At 47.3% G+C, this 20,677-nt stretch overlaps 2 protein-coding genes across 6 annotated transcripts in view; one reads left to right on the top strand and one right to left on the bottom strand.

Moving 5' to 3' along the window:
- Positions 1-474: 474 nt before the first annotated feature.
- MRPL57 (mitochondrial ribosomal protein L57) lies at positions 475-19,426 on the bottom strand. 5 transcript variants are annotated; one of them, XM_029593264.1, is made up of 2 exons: positions 19,324-19,426; positions 475-854 (listed from the first exon to the last, which is right to left on the bottom strand). In XM_029593264.1, exon 2 carries the CDS (start codon positions 839-841, stop codon positions 530-532), a length of 312 nt encoding a protein of 103 aa, XP_029449124.1. In that variant the 5' UTR covers positions 842-854; positions 19,324-19,426; the 3' UTR covers positions 475-529. The 5 variants fall into 5 exon arrangements, with proteins under 5 accessions (XP_029449124.1, XP_029449125.1, XP_029449123.1 ...); XM_029593265.1 differs by lacking the exon at positions 19,324-19,426 and adding an exon at positions 13,170-13,310; XM_029593263.1 differs by lacking the exon at positions 19,324-19,426 and adding an exon at positions 13,442-13,570 and having other exon boundaries at positions 477-854.
- Positions 13,601-20,677, top strand: part of LOC115088509 (ADP-ribosylation factor-like protein 6-interacting protein 4) — a 63,968-nt gene continuing 56,891 nt past the window's right edge. Inside the window, exons 1-3 of the mRNA XM_029596769.1 lie at positions 13,601-13,804; positions 16,300-16,358; positions 18,942-19,013. Coding sequence (XP_029452629.1) covers positions 16,331-16,358; positions 18,942-19,013 — 100 coding nt within the window. The 5' untranslated portion in view covers positions 13,601-13,804; positions 16,300-16,330. The remainder of the gene's footprint in view (positions 13,805-16,299; positions 16,359-18,941; positions 19,014-20,677) is intronic.

Below are 20,677 nucleotides of genomic sequence, written 5' to 3'. Positions count from 1 at the left end.
GGGCTGCAAACCAGTCGGGTTTTCAGGATATCTTTAATGAATATGCATGAGAGAGACCTGCATACACACTGCCTCAGTTGTATGCAAATCTATTTCATGCATATTCATTAGGGGTATCCTGAAAACCCGACTGGTTTGCAGCCCTCGAGGACCGGACTTGCCCACCCCTGCGTAAGAGGTTATATTTTGAATCAGCTTTTGGTCCTCTGGAGGTTGCCTTGGCCAGTTTACAGATGAGCTCCAAATGGAGAATGTTGCTGCTGGGATCAAAATAGTTGTGTAAATACTCTAGACACCATGGTTATTCAATTGATGTATTTTTTGGCTATTATACTTGTTATTCCTCTAGGAAGGCTTAGCATTTTTGTGCTCTAGAATGCTGTATTCAGATCTCAAAATAAATGAATCACCATTCTGAAAATTATATTGTGTTCTTTCCTCCATTCATAGTTGTATATGAAAAAAACTGTCATGCAGTCTTTTGAATGGCTTTTAATAAATGATAGCTGTAATTTGTTAGAAATTCTTATTAGGATTTTGTCCACTTTTTTGTCACGTTTAGATGATTAAAATGCTCCACTGCATATTTATGTGCAGGAAAATTAGCACCTTGCAGGCTTTTTAAGGCCTGCCAATCTGCAAGCCGCCGTTCTGCCGCATGATCATGTTCTTGCTCTTTTGTCATGTATGGCCGGCTGAGCCAGTATTCATTCTCAGCTTCAATTTCCAGCCTTCGGATCATGTTACGCTTCATCTGCCATGTCACCTGCCGTGGCCGTCTATATTTCCCAATCCATTGTTTGCCAGGTATTCCTTTCCAAAGGACTGTTGTCAGAAACATGTTTCTTAGATGCCTAAAAATGAAAAGGATTTATTTTTATTGTTCATTTTTAAACTGATTAAACAAATATTGTGGGAAAATAGTCTAATCTGAAGTGCTCAGTTCCTAAGCATAAGTCATACACACAGACATTTTAGTCAACAATAAAACCAGTACTTAAAGTTCTTAAGCTATAATACTTCATCAAATCCATGTATGTATATCTTATTGTGCAAGCAGTTTTCAAAGTGATTATCACAGAAAATGCCATTTGAAAAACTTCTCCCTTCCATATAGCAAAGTATACGTTGGTGATGGCGAATGCCAGACCTTGTGTGTCCCAAATAGCTCAGGTTTTCATGATATCTACAATAAAGGAAAATTGGTTCTTACCTGCTAATTTTCGTTCCTGTAGTACCACGGATCAGCCCAGACTGCTGGGTTATGCCTCCCTTCCAGCAGACAGAGACAGAAAAACTTGAAGGACACCCCTGAAAGGATGCGCGACCTGCAGCCCCTTCAGAATAAACAATATCAAAGCAGAATTAAAGTGGTAACAAGAATCCAAAAATTTTAATGGTTAAACCAAATTTAGGAGACTCAACTATGTACAAAATGTGAAATCTTCATCCTGCTGTAGATTGATAGGAAAAAAAACGATAATCTGTCGAGCGGAATCAAAACTATACGGGCGTCTGGGATGATCTGTGGTACTACAGGAACAAAATTTAGCAGGAAAGAACCAAATTTTCCTTTCCATGTACGTACCCTGATCAGCCCAGACTGCTGGGATATATCCAAGCCGCCTTACATGGGGTGGGACTTATAAAGCCCCGCTCGACGCACACCGCTGCCAAAACTCTCCAAGTCGGGAGCCCGAACATCCAAACGGTAATGCCGAGCAAAGGTATGCAAAGATTTCCAGGTTGCCGTACCGATCTCCTGAGGGGAAATCAACTGACTTTCTGCATAGGATGCCGCCTGAGAACAGAGCAAATGAGCCTTAAGACACTCTGGAACTGCTCGCCCGTGACATATGTATGCTGAAGCAATAGCATCCTTCAACCACCGGGCAATAGTAGCCTTGGAAGCTTTATGCCCTTTCCCTCCACAGGACAAAAAAGAGATCCGACAGGCAAAAATCATTAGTGACCTCCAAGTAACGCATCAGTGCCTGCCTGACATCCAAAAGCTTCAATTCACGAGTATGTGGAGAACTCTTATCCAAATCGGGAACGCAGGCAACTCAACGGACTGGTTCACATGAAAAGCCGATACAACCTTAGGCAGACAAGACGTTACGGTTCTAAGAGAAACGCCAAAATCGGAAAACCTAAGAAAAGGTTATGACAAGATAGGGCCTGAATTTCCAAAATTCTCCGAGCAGATAGTTACCAAAAACACCATTTTGAGCATAAAGTCCTTCAGAGTGACGCACCTGAGCGGTTCAAAAGGAGGTCACACAACGTCCTAAGGACCAAATTCAAACTCCAGGATGGACAAACAGCTCGATGTGGTGGATGCAAATGCTTAGCATCCCGAAGGAAACTAACCACATCCGGATGAGCCACTATGGATGCACCGTCCACCTTTCCACGAAAACATCCTAATGCTGCCACTTGAACCCGGAGAGAACTGAAAGCTAGCCTTTTTGCCAAGCCCTCTTGCAAGAAGGCTAGAATGTGGACTTTCGAGGCCCGCCTAGGGGAAACATTCGACCTACTACACCAAGAGTCAAAAACCTTCCAGACTCTGACATACATAAGAGAGGTGGAAGTTTTGCAAGCCCATAAAAGAGTGGAAATCACTGAATCCGGATACCCCTTCTTTCTCAACTGCCGCCTCCCCTAAGCCAAGCAGCTAGACAAAAGCGACCCACCTGGTCTAAATACTGGACCCTGCTGCAGGAGATTCGGAAGAAGACCCAGGCGGGTCCGTCCACTGCAAGGTTGAGGAGATCCACTAACCACAGCCTTCGTAGCCATTCCGGAGCCACCAGCTCACCGCTCCCAGATGGGCTTCTATCCTTCTCAAGGCCTTGCCTGCCAGAGGCCAAGGAGGGAATGCGTAGAGCAGAATGTTGCGAGGCCATGAGAGGACAAGAGCGTCCACCCCTCCGTGCTCCGTGTGACTGAAGAAGCATGGCACCTTGACATTCCCTCAAGTTGCTAGTAGATTCAAAAGGGGAATCCCCCAGCAATGAGATACCAACATGAACTCTTTGTCAGACAGCTCCCATTCTCCAAAGGCTCAGAAAATTTGCCTGTATGTTGTCTACCCCGGCAATGTGAAGCCGCTATCCTGAACAGATGAGTTTCTGCCCAGGCCATGAGCTCCTCTGCCGATACGGGGCGGCTTTGTGCCTTCCTGCCGCTTGATACATGCTACCGTCGTTGCCTTGTCTGAGAACACTCTCACAGACTGACGATGAACCAGAGGCAAGAACTTCTGCAGGGCCAAGCGGACCTGTGCTTCCTGCTGCGTCCATTGGCCTTGGGCTGCCTGAGATTGGCAAACTGCCCACCAACCGGAAAGGCTGGCATCTGTTGTCACAATAGTACACTGAGGGACCTCCAGATCCATCCCCGGGACAAGTGTTCGTGGGTCAGCCACCAAGCTAGGGTGGACCTGGATGGTTCCTGGAGAGGTAAGGGAATTTGAAAAGAGGGTCCCAACGTGAGAGCAAAGCCCTTTGCAACAGCCTCATATGAGCGAAAGCCAGCGAGACCAACTCCAGCATAGACGCCATATAACCAAGAATCTGTAAATAGTCCCATGCTCTGGGAACTGGAAGGGACAAGAGATGCTGAACATGAGACATGAGTTTGTCTATCTGATCCTGCATCAGAAAGACTTTCGCAATCTGAGTATCTGATCTCGCCCCCAATATATTTTCAATATATTTATAAATGATCTGGAAAGAAATACGATGAGTGAGAATCAAATTTGCAGATGACACAAAATTGTTCAGAGTAGTTAAATCACAAGCAGATTGTGATAAATTGCAGGAAGACTTTGTGAGACTGGAAAATTGGGCATCCAAATCGCAGATGAAATTTAAGGTGGATAAGTGCAAGATGATGCATATAGGGAAAAATAACCCATGCTATAATTACACAATGTTGGGTTCCATATTAGGTGCTACAACCCAAGAAAGATCTAGGTGTCATAGTGGATAACACATTGAAATCGTCGATTCAGTGTAGACTAGGGGGCACTCCATGAAGTTAGCATGGGGCACATTTAAAACTAATTGGAGAAAGTTCTTTTTTACTCAACGCACAATTAAACTCTGGAATTTGTTGCCAGAGGATGTGGTTAGTGCAGTTAGTATAGCTGTGTTTAAAAAAGGATTGGATAAGTTCTTGGAGGAGAAGTCCATTACCTGATATTAAGTTCACTTAGAGAATAGCCACTGCCATTAGCAATGGTAACATGGAATAGACTTAGTTTTTGGATACTTGCCAGGTTCTTATGGCCTGGATTGGCCACTGTTGGAAACAGGATGCTGGGCTTGATGGACCCTTGATCTGATCCAGTATGGCATTTTCTTATGTTCTTAATCTGAGTATCTAATCTCGCCCCCAAAAAATCCAGGATCTGGGCAGGAAGACAACTGGCTCTTGTCTGCATTGATGATCCAACCCAGAGCGTGAAGTATCTGCACCACCCTGGCAACCGCCGCCTCGCGTAGGTCCTTTGACTTCGTTCGAATGACCCAGTCCAAGTAGGGATGGACCACGATTCCCTGTCAATGGAGAGCTGCCGCCACAACCATCACCTTGGTAAATGTGCGCGGAGCGGTTGCCAGCCCAAAGGGAAGTGCCTGAAACTAGTAATGCTTGCCGAGGACCATAAATGGAGAAATTTACTTACCTGATAATTTCATTTTCCTTAGTGTAGACAGATGGACTCAGGACCAATGGGTATAGTGTGCTCCTGATAGCAGTTGGAGACTGAGTCAGATTTCAATCTGATGTCACCACCAGTACGTATACCTCTGCAGGAAGCTCTGCTCTTCAGTATTCTCTTCGAAAAGCAATTGTGGATATATGTGTGTCTGGATAATTTGATTAACTTGGTTAACTTTAATAATGTGATTAACATGATTAACTTGAACTTGTTGATGCAGGTTATAGCTGGAGACCGCTAGTGCATTCAAGCGAGAAACGCCGACAACCGGTAACTATGGGTGTCTTAACTAGAGGAAAGCGTGGCTTACCCGTCTTTGTCTTGCTCTCAGGGATTGTCACCCGAAGTTCCATGTTTGGCGACAGCCATGGGCGGGATACTGAGTCCATCCGTCTACACTAAGGAAAACAAAATTATCAGGTAAGTAATTTCTCCATTTCCTAGCGTGTAGCAGATGGACTCAGGACCAATGAGATCTACAAAAGCTACTCCTGAACTGGGTAGGAGGCTGCCCGTGGCCCACTTAGTACTGCCCTTGCGAATGCTGTGTCCTCCTGCGCCTGGACATCCAGGTGGTAGAACCTGGAGAAGGTGTGAATGGAGGACCATGTTGCCTCCCGACAGATCTCAGCGGGTGACAGTATCCTGGTTTCCACCCAGGACACTGCCTGTGCTCTAGTGGAATGGGCCTTGACTTGTAGAGGCGGAGGCTTGCCTGCCTCTACATAGGCTGCCTTGATTACTTATTTGATCCAGCGGGCTATGGGTGCCCGCGAGGCCGCTTCCCCTTGTTTCTTCCCGCTGTGAAGGACGAATAGGTGGTCTGTCTTTCATACGGATTCCGACCTTTCTAGGTATCTGACTAGGATTCTGCCGATGTTAAGATGGCGAAGACGGCGAGATTCTTCAGAGTCCTTATGCTCATCTGGAGATGGCAGCAAAATGGTTTGGTTTAGATGGAAGTGAGAAACCACTTTTGGGAGGAAGGAGGGGACCGTGCGTAGTTGTATGGATCCCAGTGTGAACCTGAGGAACGGTTCTCGGCAGGATAGTGCTTGAAGTTCGGTGATGCGACGGGCCAAACATATTGCCACTAGGAATGCTGTCTTCAAGATTAGGAGTCGTAGGGACAGACCTCGGATAGGTCTAAAGGAGGCTCCCGCTAGGAAGTCTAGTACTAGATTGAGGTTCCATAGGGGTACCGGCCACTTTAGGGGTGGTCGAATCTGCTTGACCCCTCTCAGGAAGCAGGAGATGTCCGGATGAGATGCTAGGCTGGTGCCTTCCACTTTGACTCCGAAGCAGGCCAACGCGGCCACCTGAACCTTAATGGAGTTGAGACAACCCCTTCTGTAATCCGTCCTGCAGAAATTCCAGGATCGTGGGAATTTTGACTGTCCGTGGAAGGATGTTGCGGTCTTCACACTGAGCTTCGAATATTCTCCATATTCGTATGTAGGTCAGTGATGTGGAGAACTTGCGTGTTCGGAGCAAGTTGTCAATCACTGCCCTTGAATATCCGCTCTTCTTCAGTCGTGTCCTCTCAATGGCCAAACCGTAAGAGAATCGAGTTTGGGTCTTCGTGTAGGATCGGGCCTTGCTGGAGCAGATCCCTGTGTGGGGGTAGAGGTAGAGGGCTCCCCGTCACGAGTCTTCGCATCTCTGTGTACCACGGCCTTCTTGGCCATTCCGGGGCCACTAGAAGTACTAGCCCCCTGTGGTGCTCTCTTGTGGATTATCCCGCACAGTAGTGGCCATGGGGGGGGGGAGGCGTATAGCAGGTCTTCCTGTGGCCAGGTCTGGACGAGGGCATCTATCCCTTGGGATTGTAGTTCTCATCTGTGGCTGAAGAAGTTGGGAACTTGGGTAATGGACCGGGTTGCCAGGAAATCCATGGCTGGGGTTCCCCAGCGGTTTACTATCAACTGGAAGACTGTGGTAGAATAGGGCAAGCCTGCCCCCTATGGCTTCTTCCTGTGGATGGGTTGGCTAATTCTCATTGTGGGGTGCGGCTGTGGCCTGAGCCAGAGCAGACTCCCTTCTTGTTGTGTTTGTTCTGAAAGGACTGGCCCCTGCCTGCAGGGCTTGATATGTACTCTTGTAGAGTTTAAAACGCTGTGATCCTCTGCCCTTAGGTAATCGGGGAGAGGGGCATTGGCTTCTTTTGTTCTTGTCCTCCTGTAGTTGAGGTACTGGGGATTCGCCCCATTTGTTGGCTAACTTCTCCTGTTCGGAAGCGAACTGGAGAGCTCCTTTAAAGGGCATTCTCGTGAGTTTCGTCTTGGAAGTCGTGTCGGCTGACCAACTTCGGAGCCAGAGTTGCCTTCTGGCTGCCACTATGGATGAGACACCCCTGGCTGAGGTGTGTACCAGGTCAGAGGTCGCATCCGTGAGGAAGGATACCGCTGGTTCTAGTGCTTCGACCGGCGTGGCAGCGTTCCTGGTCATGGATAAGCAGGCGCGTGTCACCACGGCACAGCAGGCAGCAATCTGTAGTGACATAGCTGATACATCGACTGACTGTTTAAGGATGGATTCCAGACATTTGTCCTGGGCATCCTTGAGTGCCCCTCCTCCCTCAACTGGGATGGAAGTGCACTTTGTGCCTGTGCAGACCATGGCGTCCAATTTGGGGAACAACCAGTAGATCTTTGGCTGAGGGTTCCAGTGGGTAGAGGGCTTCTAGGGCCCGTCCGCCTTTGAAAACTGGCATCCGGAGCATCCCATTCCAGGTCGATCAGCTGTTGTACTGCTTGCAGCAGAGGGAAATGGCAGGAGGCCTGGCGGAGTCCCTCTAGGAGAGGGTTTGTCTTCGGTTCACCTGTGGCATTAGTGCCTGCGATGGCAAGCTCCTTCAAGCTGTGAGCCACAAGATCTGATAGCTTGTCTTTGGAGAAAAAATGCCTCATGGTTCAGTAAGGTTCTGTTCCTGGAGGAATTTCCCCTTCCCCTAGGAATTCTTGATCTTCGTCCAAGGCGTCTGTGTCTCTTATGGTGGGGCTTTTGGCCGGGGGAGGCACGTCGCTGGGGGGCCTAGAGGGCCCTGGGAGGTTAGGGTCCTCGGTGGGAGGTTGTGGTTGTCATTGGTGGCACCGGTTGCATATGGATGAAGGTGTGTAGACCATTAAAAAATTCTACCCAGGAAAAGGATCCTGGGTCTAAACTGAAAGCCACTGCATCCCCGGGAGCCCTGTTTGAGGGAGGCTCGCACGGGGGGGGGGGGGGGGGGGGGTGGAGAGGTCTGGTGTACTATCGGTGGATCCGGATTACTGTACTGGCTGGGGAGGGCCTTGACCTGGTTCTCCCAGAGCCTCCTCGCACTGACGGCACTGGGCTGTGGCCTCTTCGGGCTGCGCAGTTCTTATCTGGCAGGCGGCTGGGCCGAGGGCTTGTGCTTTGTCCTTCTTGGCCGGTGGTGCCATGGTTTGTGCGCATAGGATAGCAGAAAATCCCTTTTAATGCAGACGCGGGGGAGGCTTAGTTATGCGCTACGGGTGCGCCGAAGATGTGCGTGTAGGGCGGGATGCGTGCGCTCACAAAGATGCACGTGCCGCTGTATGCACCAGGGTAACTTATAAGCCCAACACCGTTGAGCGTGTGGCTGGCCCCCTCAAGCGCGTCGCTGTGTGCACTGAACTTATGCACGCGCTGATGTGTGTACAAGTAAGTTGTGGGCCCGGCTCGTCTGTGTGCATTGCTCATTAGGTAGACAGGATGGCGATCGAGGGAAAATGGTGTCTGCGACCACGCGAGCAGTATAACAACCACCTCGGAGGGTCTCCACGTGGGAGAACCCTCTTATCGGATCGGGGTCTAGCCCGGACAGGGCTGATCAACCCGATGGCACAGTTGCCGACTGGCAATTTGTGTGGCTTTCTGAGCCTTGGAGACCGGAGGTGTTTAGAAAGTTTTCTACCTTATCTTGTCTCAGCATTTCCCTGTATTGTTCCGGGCGGTCTCCTGCTGCAGGGGGAGAGGGAAAGTACTTTCACTGCCACGCTCAAGTGTTGCACCTGCTGCCTTTAAGCTGCTCCTATTGCCGGGGGCTAAGTCCACGCTGGGAACCGGCTGCTGGACCAAGGCCTACCTCTGAGGGATCTCGGAAATCACCTCAGGAATTTTCAACTGGGGGAGGGACCCACAGGTATCATCGCAGGGGAGTGGGGCTCATCTGTAGAGGTAAGATTTCTTCGTGTTTAGAATTTTCTTTGGTTTGAATACTCTAACGCTGTGCAAGCGTGTATAGAGTCCTGAACTGCTATGGAGACGGAGAAATACTGAAGAGCAGAGCTTCCTGCAGGGATATATGTACTGGTAGTGACTACAGATTGAAATCTGACTCCATCTCCAACTGCTATTAGAAGCACACTATAACCATTGGTCCTGAGTCCATCTGCCAAACGTGAGGAACCCGGAGATACTGCTGATGGCTCTTCTAAATTGAAATGTATAGGTTAGCTTCCGTCAAATCGAGGGACGCTAAAAACTCCCCTGCTCTGACCGAGGTGATTACGGATTGTAGGGTCTCCATACAAAAACTGGGCACTCAGAGCTCTGACCTTCTTCAGATCTAAAATTGGACAGAAGGACCCTTCCTTCTTCAGAACCAGAAAATAAATCGAATACCTGCCGGGTTGAAGTTCGCTCAGAAGAATCGGAACTACTGCTCTGAGGTCCAACAACCAGCAAAGAGTGAGAGACACCTGCCGCCTTTTCTCCAGGGACCCGCAGGGCGACACCAGAAATAGATCGCGTAAGGGAAGAGCAAAATCTAAGGCATAGCCGTGTTCTATAATGTTTAGAACCCAATGATCAGCCGTTATTTTAACCCACTCCTCGTAAAACAGGGACAGCCACCCCCCAATGACTGGAACAGGGGCATGGGCCTGCGCTATTTCATTGGGAGGACTTGACTCCTGTCGCCCCTGTGGCACCACCGTCGCGGGCAGGTCTACAGCCACAAAAGGAATGAGACCAGGTCTGCGACCTGTTGGACGACTGTCTTTGGCCAAATGGAGCCAGCTTAAGACTGGCAAAAACTGCGCTGCCCCTGAAAACATGACTGGGAAGGGCCGAAACCTCTGGAAGCTTTTGGCCTATCCTCCAGGAGCTTGTACACATTATTGTCCCCCCAAGGACTTAATGAGCTGCTCCAAATCATTTCCAAAAAGAAACTTCCCCCCGAAACGGAAAAGCACCCAGCTGCGACAGAGGAAACATCAGCTGACCAATTAGAGCCATAAAAGCCTGTGGGCTGATACCGCAGAAGCCTTAGTACGTGAAGACGTACGAATGAGATCTTACCAGGCATATGCTACTGCTACCTCCAAACGATCAGCCTGCTCCGACTCCTCCAGGCAGAACTCTCTAGTACTCAGGAGGAGTTGTACCTGCCGGAGCCTCACACGCTGCATTAAACTACTGCTCGAACCCCCAGAGCTAACACTTCGAAGATACACTTGAGAAGCCCCGCCAACTTACGATACTGAGGGTCCTTAAGGGCCGCCGCTGTTGCTATGCAAACATTTTCTCTTCTGTTGGCAAACCACAGAGGCTGAAGGGCCTGCATCAGCACTCCTCACTGAAAGGCCTACCTTAACACTGTTCGCTGAGTTTGCATAAACATTCTCAGCATTTTGCCTATCTCGTTCTGAACAGACACAAAGTCTGCATTTCTTAAGCTGTTGTTTTTCCACATTTAAGCTCTTAGTATAAATAACCCTCTGCCTTAGATACAGTATATGATTGTAGCCATAGCTACGTAGGCATGCACGCAGGCAACATGTTGTATCAGCACGTAGGACGTATTAGCCAATCATATACTGTATAGTAGTTGCTGTGGAATTCTGTAACTCGATATAATAAAAAGAACATCCTGAGACTGGGAAGGGGGAATCATCAGAGGATGGCTTGCTTCCCTAAGACTCCTGTCTGACGTGACTCTTCTTTCCCTGCGCCGCTACAGCCGCCGCCCCAACCACAGGAATAGTCGTATGCTTGGTGACTTCAGATACAGCTGTATCAACCTTGAGAACCTTAAGGCGGTCAAGAGTCATCTGGCAGCGGGTCCAGTTTTTCGATAGCTCTGCCCATGTGAAGGCTAGCTTCCGGACTATCCCACTCCCGAAACATTAGCTGGAGCCACATAGGATGAAAAGGAAAAAGTCCTAGCTGGGGTATGAAGACCAGACAGCACTGGATCCACCGTGCCCTGATCCTGAGGCATCTGTGTCTGACCAGCTGGTATGCCCAACTCCACTAGGACATATAGAATCATTGGCTCCAACTCCTCTCTAAGAAAGAGCCTAAGGACCAGATGCTCATACCCTTCCACAGGGGCCACATGCTCTGAGTCCTCATCCATGTCTGCCTGAAGCGGATCCGCCAGCAATGCCCCCTGCTTCCCAGAACCGGACCTTTCCCGGACCACCCTAATCCGGGAGACCTCAGGAGGATCCGGCCTAGGAACCTGCACAGGAGGAGAGGGCCCATCCCCAGGCTGCACAAAGGAGGGGGCTCAGGATCTCCCATGGGCCTAAGGCTAGCTAAATAAGCCTTATGTAATAGTAAAATAAAATCAACCGAAAAAGTATGCTGGCCCTTTAATTTTTCCTGAGGGGGGGGGTACCCAAAGGAGCATGGAAAGCAAGAAATAAATCATGGGGAAACCTGGGGCAAAAATCCTGCAGAAATAACTGAGGAGGGAGATCCCGTCCCGCTGCTGAGCTGCCTGCATCAGCAGCTAAAGCTCTTAAAATGGCTGCTGTTCCTGCAATGAGCGGGGCAGGCTGAGTACCACCAGAGGCAGCATCAAGGCGCCCCCACCACAGGACTGATGTGCCTGCTGCCGGGCCCTCACACCTGGCAAGATACAGGGAGCAGAGGCTCTCTGGAGAGCCGTGCCAAACAAGGAGGGGAGACAGTGAAAATAAACCCAGGAGGCCGAATGAGAGCAGCACAGGTGCAAAAAATGTGTTCTAATTCTATATATATATTTTTTTTTAAATCGCATTGGCCTCACCAGAGCACAACCGGTGGTTGTCTACTGGTGGGCTGCCCCCCCGCACCAGCTGCTGCTCCTGGTACACTGGAGTAAAGGGCAAAGCACTGGGCAGGCCTACCACCAAGGAGAAATGACTCTGCTCCTTGGGAGGCTGGACTTTTTTTTTTTAAACTTTGTCTCAGCCAAATTTAAAGGACTCCTGTCACTGCAACTTTTTTTTTTTGTTTAGAATCAATTAGTCAGGACTGCAGGTTCTGCCACCTTCATCTGCTGGAGACAGAGAAATACTGAAGGGGCTGCAGGTGGCGCATCCTACTTCCAGGGGTGTCCTTCAAGTTTTTTTCTGTCTCTATCTGCTGGAAGGGAGGTATAACCCAGCAGTCTGGGCTGATCTGGGTCCATACAGCGAAATATGTATTTGCATGCACTGTTGCCCATGTATGCAAATCTCTCATGCATATTCATTGTAGATATGCTGAAAACCTGGCCTGTTTATGGCCCTTGAGCACAGGAGTTTGCCATCATTGGAATACATAATTCACAGCACATGTACTTTTTTCTATTGCAGGGGTGGCTAACTGCAGTCCTTGAATGCTACAAGCAGGGGCCAGGTTTTCAAGATGTTCACAATGAATATACATGAGAGATTTACATACAATAGAGGCAATGCATGCCAATCTAGCTCTATAAGATAAGAAGTGGCAAAGGAGCATGAGTTAGGGTAGCCCAGATGACGTCAGGGTGGAGGTTTAATTTCACACAGACTTTGCACCATTCCACAGGCCTGCCTGCTATAGGGTACAGGCCTGTTGAAATAACACCTCATTGTCCAGAATCATCACTTCACTCCCCGAGGATACAGCAAATCCTTACTGCTGTGATTAGCAACCCAACAGTGCTGCATCCACTTTCTGATGGGACCCTCCAACTAGAGAGACAGTCAGTAATATAACATATACATAAAAGCTTTAAGAGACCACAAGAGTATATAGAACAATTATAATAACACTAATGTGTACAGGGGGACATAGCATTGAAAAGTGCTGACCTAAAATGTTGTTGCCATGGTAACTAAAAACTAAATCTGAAAAATACAGTACTGCTCTTGAACGAGTAAGGGGGTGGAAATAGGGCTGCGACTGTGTTCAGGCTCTACACAAAAAAAGTGACACTAAAAGGCAACACAAACTTCTTATGAGCACGTATTCCGTCAAGATCAGCAAAAACAGCCTCCAACGTATCTAAAATGTTATTTTTTATTTTTTTAAGAAAGGAATATTATCATGCTGTTAACGCCCCTCGCGAGATTCTGCCAAAAAGCTGCCAGAGGATCATGAGGCAGGATGATGTTTTTATCTCGTGTAGATTTGCCACCGTGTAACTGGAGAGACATTTAACACAAAAATTATGTGCCCAAGGATGGGCATCACTTACACCCTGTTGAGCTGGATAACTAGCGCTCTCGCTGCCCAACTACCACGGATCGTGGGCTCTGGCGCGGGTAGGGAGGTCTGAAGTGATAACCACGGAGGCACACCTCCCACAACACAAGCCTGAGAGGAGGCCCGCTTTTCGTCCCCCTGACTAGCCGCTCTTACCAACTCACACGCTGCTGCTGCTGCTGCTGCTGCTGGTTAATTCACGCGCTAGAAAGAAACCGACAAGACCAAGACCGAAGCCCAGTCTTAGCCCCACTCTCTCCTTACCCTCAGGATAAGACAACTACCCAACCGCTACTTCCGTATAGGAACACACATCGTTAATAACACGCGCTCTGATTAGCTTGTTCTTTTTTTCCCTTAGCCCTATTGGTGAATAAAAATCTTTGGATTGGCTGCCATCAGGTTTCGGATCTAGCGTCAGTTCCTGTTTGTTTGAGGAGTGACGGTAGGGGAGGCGAACGATTTTGGTTACGTCATGCCTAAGCATTGTGGGAAAAATATGGCCGCCCTCGCAATTGTTTCTTGCAGTGACTGAGGTCTTCACATAGTAGAAGCCCCTTTTGTTGTCTATTCCCGCGTCTGTTTTCCTTCTAACCGAGCCAGAGAAGCATTTCCTCGAGGACTGAGGTAGGAGCCGTAGGCGTAGTGGTAATTATTGCTGTTAGCGTTGGAGCCGAGCTGCCTCTGGAGCAGTGAGCTTCTGCTTTGCCAGAGCTCCTGCAGTGTTTGGAGTCACTGCTGAGGTAATGTGTGTGACCGAACCTCAGTTTTCGCACCGCCGCTTATAGCGTGGGGCTCTCCTGAGCATCTAAAATTGATGAACTGATGATCTTGTCTCTTAATCTGAGTAGGAAGCCAGCTATACTGGGTGATGACCTGCTACGTCGTTAATATTAGTGTTGTAAAGACCTTGTTCCCTGAGCAGTATGCTAGCTATAGCCAGTTCTCACGCCCAGGGATAAACCACTGCTTATCTCTGGGAGTGAGCAACAAGGAATGGATCTACTCATTGGAATCTGCCAGGTACTTCGTGGTGACCAGGACTGGCTATTGTCATAGGATGCAGAACTCTGTGCACCTTCGATTTAAAGCAACATGGTATGTCTTATGTCAGTGGTGGCCAACTCTGGTCCCGGAGAGCCACCAACAAGCTAGGTTTCAGGATATCCAGAGTGAATATGCATGAGACTTGCATGAGCTACCTCCATTGTATCCAAATCTATCTCGTGCATAATTTTGGATATCCTGAAAACTTGGCCCGTTTGTGGCTTTCAAGACTGGAGTTGACTACCTCGTCTTATGTTCTGTCGAGACCAGTCAACCCAGAGACGCTGATCATCACATGCACGAAGCTATATTTCTTATTTTCCCATGAAAAGTAGGCCTATATCTCCATGTATATAATGAAGCAAAACAAGGACTGGCTTGACCTGGATAAGGTATCAACTCTATCATTTATCTGCAGGCTAAGTCCTTAATATTTCTGCTTTACAGATTCTGTTCTAAGCCAGAGGTGGCAAAATTATGGCATACAGAACTTTTATTTATTTATTTTTTTTAATCTGGCCTGTTCCCCATTTAAAAAATGTGAAATATAATTATTGGCCTGCCAACCTCTGTATCATAAAAAGCAGACAATGGTGCTTTTGCCTATGACGTTTCAGGAATAACCATGGAACTGCAGTGTCTTTCGCTTTGCTGCTGTCAGTACAATCTGCTGCTGCCACTAAAGAGGACCACCGAGACTTCACTGCTGCCGCTTGAAAGAGTCACACTGTGGCCAGTGGGGATCCCCAGACCCTGCCGGCTCAAGACTGGAGGTTACAATGAAGAGATAAGAAAAGTGCCAGTGGGAATCCCTAAACTGAAGACCCAGAAGAATGTGATTTCCCCTGCACTTTCAGCCCTTCAACTGCCTCTACTGTCTGTTCTAAAGCCTCCTTTCTTTGGCTGCTGACTGAGGTGTCAACTATATGTTAGCAGACAATCTGCGGGTTAACTGATTTTAAATTTTCAAAAGGCTTTAAAACCTTCTAATGAGGCATTTCAGCTTATAAAATCTGGTTAGCAACTTTTTTTAGTCTGATGTGTTTTATTTTTTGTTTGCTTTGTGATCTGCTTACCATGATAGCTATAAAGACTGAATACAATAAACAGTCAAAATCAACAAAACAGAACATGCAATAAAGACGTCCATGGCCGCTGCCTTGAGCGCCATGATCGGGGGCCCCGCTACCTTGCACGTCCGGGTGCTCAAGGCAGCGGCCATGTACGTTGGAAGGCAGCTATTTCCGGAAGTCCAGGCTGCCTTGAGCTCCTTTCCAGGCCTTCACAGGCGCCCGGACGTGGAAGGTAGGGACCGATGTTCCCGCCTCTTTCCGGACGTCCATGATCGGAGGCCCTGCTCCCTTCCAACGTCCATGGCCGCTGCCTTGAGTGCCCGGACGTGGAAGGTAGCAGGGCCTCTGATCAAGGATGTCTGGATGCTCAGGGCAGCAGCCCCGGTGGCCATGCGGGGTCTTTTGGAAAGAACCATCCACTTCCCTGCTGAAAGCGTTGCCGATCTTCCAAATGATATCCAAAGGTACCGCTGTAACTGCCCTGTCCTGGCCCGAACCAAATACAAAGAGATTTTTGCTACTTGGCAATGCGACTTATATACACGTCCAAGGTAGGATTATGACGCGGCGACGATGTCACAAAGGGGGGGGAAATGGGATAAGTTTCCAGATCGATGAAAATTTTGGAATGTAACATTTCCAGATTGATAACATTTCCTACATTTTCAAAATTACATTAGAAATGACAGGTATGGATCCAGCGCACCCTGGATACTGTATAGGCGCTCTATTCCGCCCTATACAGTAAAATCGATTGCGAATACCTACCGCTTCATAGGCGCGCTTTTGGCGCTCCTTTGGCGCTGCTTGGATTTGCGTCTAATTTGAATACTGAATCAAGTGGATCGAGAACCAAAATGTGCATGCGTCAAATGAGCGGGTGCCCGACACTGCCGCACTTTTTTTTTTACGGGTCGGTACTGTATCGGCCCAAATATAGGCAGAATATAAAAATTTTAATAAATAAGAGTAGGTGTGAGAGTTGTCTCTTGCCTGTTCCAGGAGCTGGGGGATACCTGTGGCAGCTGGGGGAATGGATCTCCTTCCAGTCCCTGGAGCAGGTAAGAGCCACAAAAATGTCTTCAAAGCAAAAATGTTTCTGTCCTACCCTAAGCATCATACCAGCTAATCACTAACAGGCTGATACAGTACAGTGCGCTCCGATGGAGCGCACTGTTAGCCTGCTCTTGGATGCGCGTTTTCCCTTACCCCTTATTCAGTAAGGGGAGGAAAATGCGCGTCCAACCCGCGGCACCTAATAGCGCCCTCAACATGCAAATACATGTTGATGGCCCTATTAGGTATTCGCACGCGATTCAGAAAGTAAAATGTGCAGCCAAGCCGCACATTTTACTTTCAGAAATTAGCGCCTACCCAAAGGTAGGCGCTAATTTCTTCCGGCACCGGGAAAGTGCACAGAAAAGCAGTAAAAACTGCTTTTCTGTGCACCCTCTGACTTAATATTATGGCGATATTAAGTCTGAGGTCCCAAAGAGTGTAAAAAAGTTTAAAAAAAAAAAAAAAATTGAATTCGCCCCGCGGCTGTCGGGCCGAAAACCAGACGCTCAATTTTGCCAGCGTCCGGTTTCCGAGCCCGTGGCTGTCAGCGGGCTCGAGAACCGACACCTGCAAAATTGAGCGTCGGCTGTCAAACCCGCTGACAGCCGCCGCTCTTGTCAAAAAGGAGGCGCTAGGGACGTGCTAGTATCCCTAGCGCCTCCTCTTGCCCGTTTTTACCGCCGGGCCTAATATAAATACTGAATCGCGCGCACCGGCGAGCGGCCGGTGCACACGCCGGGAGAGCAGGCGTTCGCCCGCTCTCCTGCGAACTTTACTGTATCGGCCTGTAAGTGTCTTGTCTATCACGTTACTGCCATATAAATCCCTTCTCTCTGAGCAGCTTTAATTTTATGGTGAGATAATTGTGCTTAGAGTGCCTTTTAATCCATCCTCCAGCTTTAAAAACATCCTTGATGGCTACATTGTGCATCTGTAATCAAATGAGCTAATGTTACATTAACTTATTCTGGTTGGGAGGCCTGATTAGAGGGGCTTAGAGTACAATTTTACTCGGAGCCTCAGATTTGTAGGAATATAACAATGACAAAAATGGTGCAACAATAATTGCAAATAATGTCTGCAAATAGATAACAGATATCACCTGAAATTGATTTCAAAATGTGATTAAATTAAGGAATGAAAGACTTGGTAATGAAAGCTAAATACCAACTATAAGTTTTACCGGTGTTTGCAAATTTGCTAAAGCTGTTACCATTGATTAGTATAATCATGTCTAGTGAGTTGGGGCAACTACTTTGGGCCTTGCACCACCATATCTTCTTGCAGCCAATGGCAAAGTCCTTCTTTGTGTTGAGGCCTTCAGCCTCTTGTGTCTACTTCACCCTTGCGTGATCCCCTCTGGCCCACATGAGTAGAGCAGCACTTTTCCCCCTGTGGCTGCCAGCTTTGTCTGAGGTTTGAACTATGCAAGGCATTGTGGTCTACTTAGTTCAGTGGTATTCACTCCCAGACTTTAAGGGCTGCAAACAAGTCAGCTTTTCAGGCTATTCCTATTGAATATTCATGAGAGAGATTTGCTTGCACACTGCCTTCACTATATGTTACCATGTATATTCATTAGAAATATCCTGAAAACCTGACCTGTTTGTGACCTTTAAGGGCTGAGTGTGAATAGCATTAGCTTAAATACTTAATTCATCTTTGAAAATTGCTTAGGAATTGTAGTCCTTTTGGGTGTCTTCATTCTTATTTTATATGTAGAATATGCAAGTGTTTGAAATTTGGCCTCATATATTTGTTATGAAATTGCTTTCTCTGTGCCTTTATAAAGCATCAAGGCTTCAGTCGCTTCCCGTCTTTGTGTCAGAATCACAAAGCAAAGATGAAATGTCCTGGTACTCCTGTATTAAAATGGCATGTCACTCCATCAAAGGACAAGGGAAATGTACAATATCTCTATTTGCTCATAACAGCAGAAATGTGGAGCTTTAAAACTACAGGCATCTCAACTTTATAGGGGAAAAATCTAACAGAAACGGAAAAAGGCCAGGCACACATTATAAGAACTTGGTTACTTATTGGCAAAAACAGGACTAACAAACTGCGTCAGCTCTTTATCAGCCACAAATAACACATTCTGCACTAACCAGATTCAGAGAGTATGGTGCACTCTCAAAAACTATTCATAAATGTATTTAGTTCAATAAAAAGGAATCACCTACAACTTATTTGTTGATTTTTATTTCTGTGCTACACAGAAAAAGTAGATATTCTTCCATATTTTCTGTACTTTTAAAGCAAATATTAAAATGTTTTTCATCTGGGCTTGATAGTAAAAATAGCTAGACCCAGCCTTTTGCGATTTAGAATTTTATTTTCATATTTTTGGAAAAGGAAGCAAAAAATATGCAACACTAAGTGGTTCATCCTCTTTTGAGAAATAATGCAAAAAATGTAGTATTACAGTATGTATGTTAGGGCAGAAAGTGTATTTGCTAAAGAAATACCAATCTGTCAACTGAGATGTCCTGTAACTTTAAACCATTATGTGAAAGGTTAGGACACTGATAACTGAGAGAACAGCTCTGTGCCATTTGAATAAAATACATTTTTTTTCTCAGCAGGCATGGAAGGCAGATGTGAGGAGACATGCAGAACAATATCCACTACATCCCAAGAGGAGCCTAAGAGAAGAGGTATGTATGTGTGAGGGTGCAGCTTGGTCACTAAGACCCTTTCTTATGATAAAGACAAAAATGAAAAGAATCTGTGCCACCTGCATGATTTTGACCCCTTTTTCAGTGTTCATTGTGATAACAGTTGCTGTTTTAAGAAACTTTTCAGTTTTTTTTTTTAATTTGTAAAGTCATCTCCTTACATCTTTTTTTAAATTGCTTTTAGCTAAAGTATTTTGCTTTTGACTTTAAATAGTGGGAACCAAAGATACAATGAGCACAGGAGTATCTTGCAGTGAACTTGCTTTCTCCAGTCATTTGCCTAAATTACCTTGTTTACTTCATTGTCTGCAAATTCAGTGTAGAGTGCCAAGGATGAGCAAGCAAAGTGTCACTGAGCTATCAGGCGAGCCAACAACACATTTCAGACCTAAGCAGATGGCTAACTGACTTGACTGGAATGCGGGGAGCATCCACTTTGTGTTGACAGCAGCAGAACAGTGATGTCAGGAAATCAGAAGCTCTCCCTATTGTGATAAGTGATGGGCAGTGTGACATCACTGAATGCTATGGTGCACGGTACAAAGTTGAATGCCCCAGGTAGAGGCTGGGAAGCCTTTGGAACTAAATAATTCTGACATACCAAGTGAGAGAGACTGAACCTGCCAGGTTAGGTGGGAGTCTTGCAGAGCTCAATTAACACATGATTGATTGTGGGGGAAATCCTGATTGTCTAAAATTGACATCTAATGTCCACAGTTGGCTCAGGCTTCTCTGCCTCCATTACTGTCCCAGAGCAGTTAGGAACTACCAAGGCCGCTTCCATTGGGTTACACTGAAGGGGAGCAGGGAAAGAGAAAGTGGAGGAGAAGCTAGAGGGGGCTGGAAGGGGAAGCAGGAAGAGGAGATCAAAGAAAAGCAATAAAGAAACATCTTTTCTGACAAGAGTTCAAGTGTTTTGAATCCTTATTCACCCTCATTGTGTGAGTATAAGATGATGAAATGTACTTTGCCATGCTTTACCCCACAGTCAGCGGTGAGATCAGTAATTTGTCCAAGATTGACTCAACAAGCACAGTGACATGGAAGTAAGAAAGCTGCGAAGCCCAAGCTACACCTCATCAGGCTCACTTAAGAACATAAGAACATGCCATACTGGGTCAGACCAAGGGTCCATCAAGCCCAGCATCCTGTTTCCAATAGTGGCCAATCGAGGCCACTGTCTGTAGAGAGGAATATATTGGATCATCATAAAGTATGAGCTCTGAAAAACCAGCAGACTAAATGACTGACAATCCTTATTGGGGTTTTTTAAACAATATACAAATATGACATCCTGCAAAAATTCCTGGCACATATGTGAATATGTTTTGAGTTTAATTATTTGTGCAGCCATGCCAGGAGAGACCGCGGCCAGAGCACCGTGGCTGGAGCACCACCAATCATCTGGAAGCAGCAGGAAGGGGCGCTCCTTCCCCCCCCCCCCACAGATGAGGGAAGAAAGACGCTAGCGCCCACCCACCACCGCCGAGGAGAGGAAAAGGCCGGCAGCCACGCCAGGAGAGACTGCAGCCGGTGCACCATGGCTGGAGCACCACCGACCAGCGGGAAGCAGCAGAAAGGGCTCTCCCCACAGATGAAGGAAGGAAGGCACTGGCGCCAAGCCGGCTGGCACCTGCCCACCA

The sequence above is a fragment of the Rhinatrema bivittatum genome, chromosome 3 (assembly GCF_901001135.1).
Source record: "Rhinatrema bivittatum chromosome 3, aRhiBiv1.1, whole genome shotgun sequence".
Taxonomy (NCBI): Eukaryota; Metazoa; Chordata; class Amphibia; order Gymnophiona; family Rhinatrematidae; genus Rhinatrema; species Rhinatrema bivittatum.
This window is presented reverse-complemented; position numbering and strand designations above follow the sequence as displayed.

What these genes read in the sequence shown, in the direction of transcription:
- MRPL57 (XM_029593264.1), bottom strand. Translation starts at nt 841, where the DNA reads ATGTTTCTGACAACAGTCCTTTGGAAAGGAATACCTGGCAAACAATGG.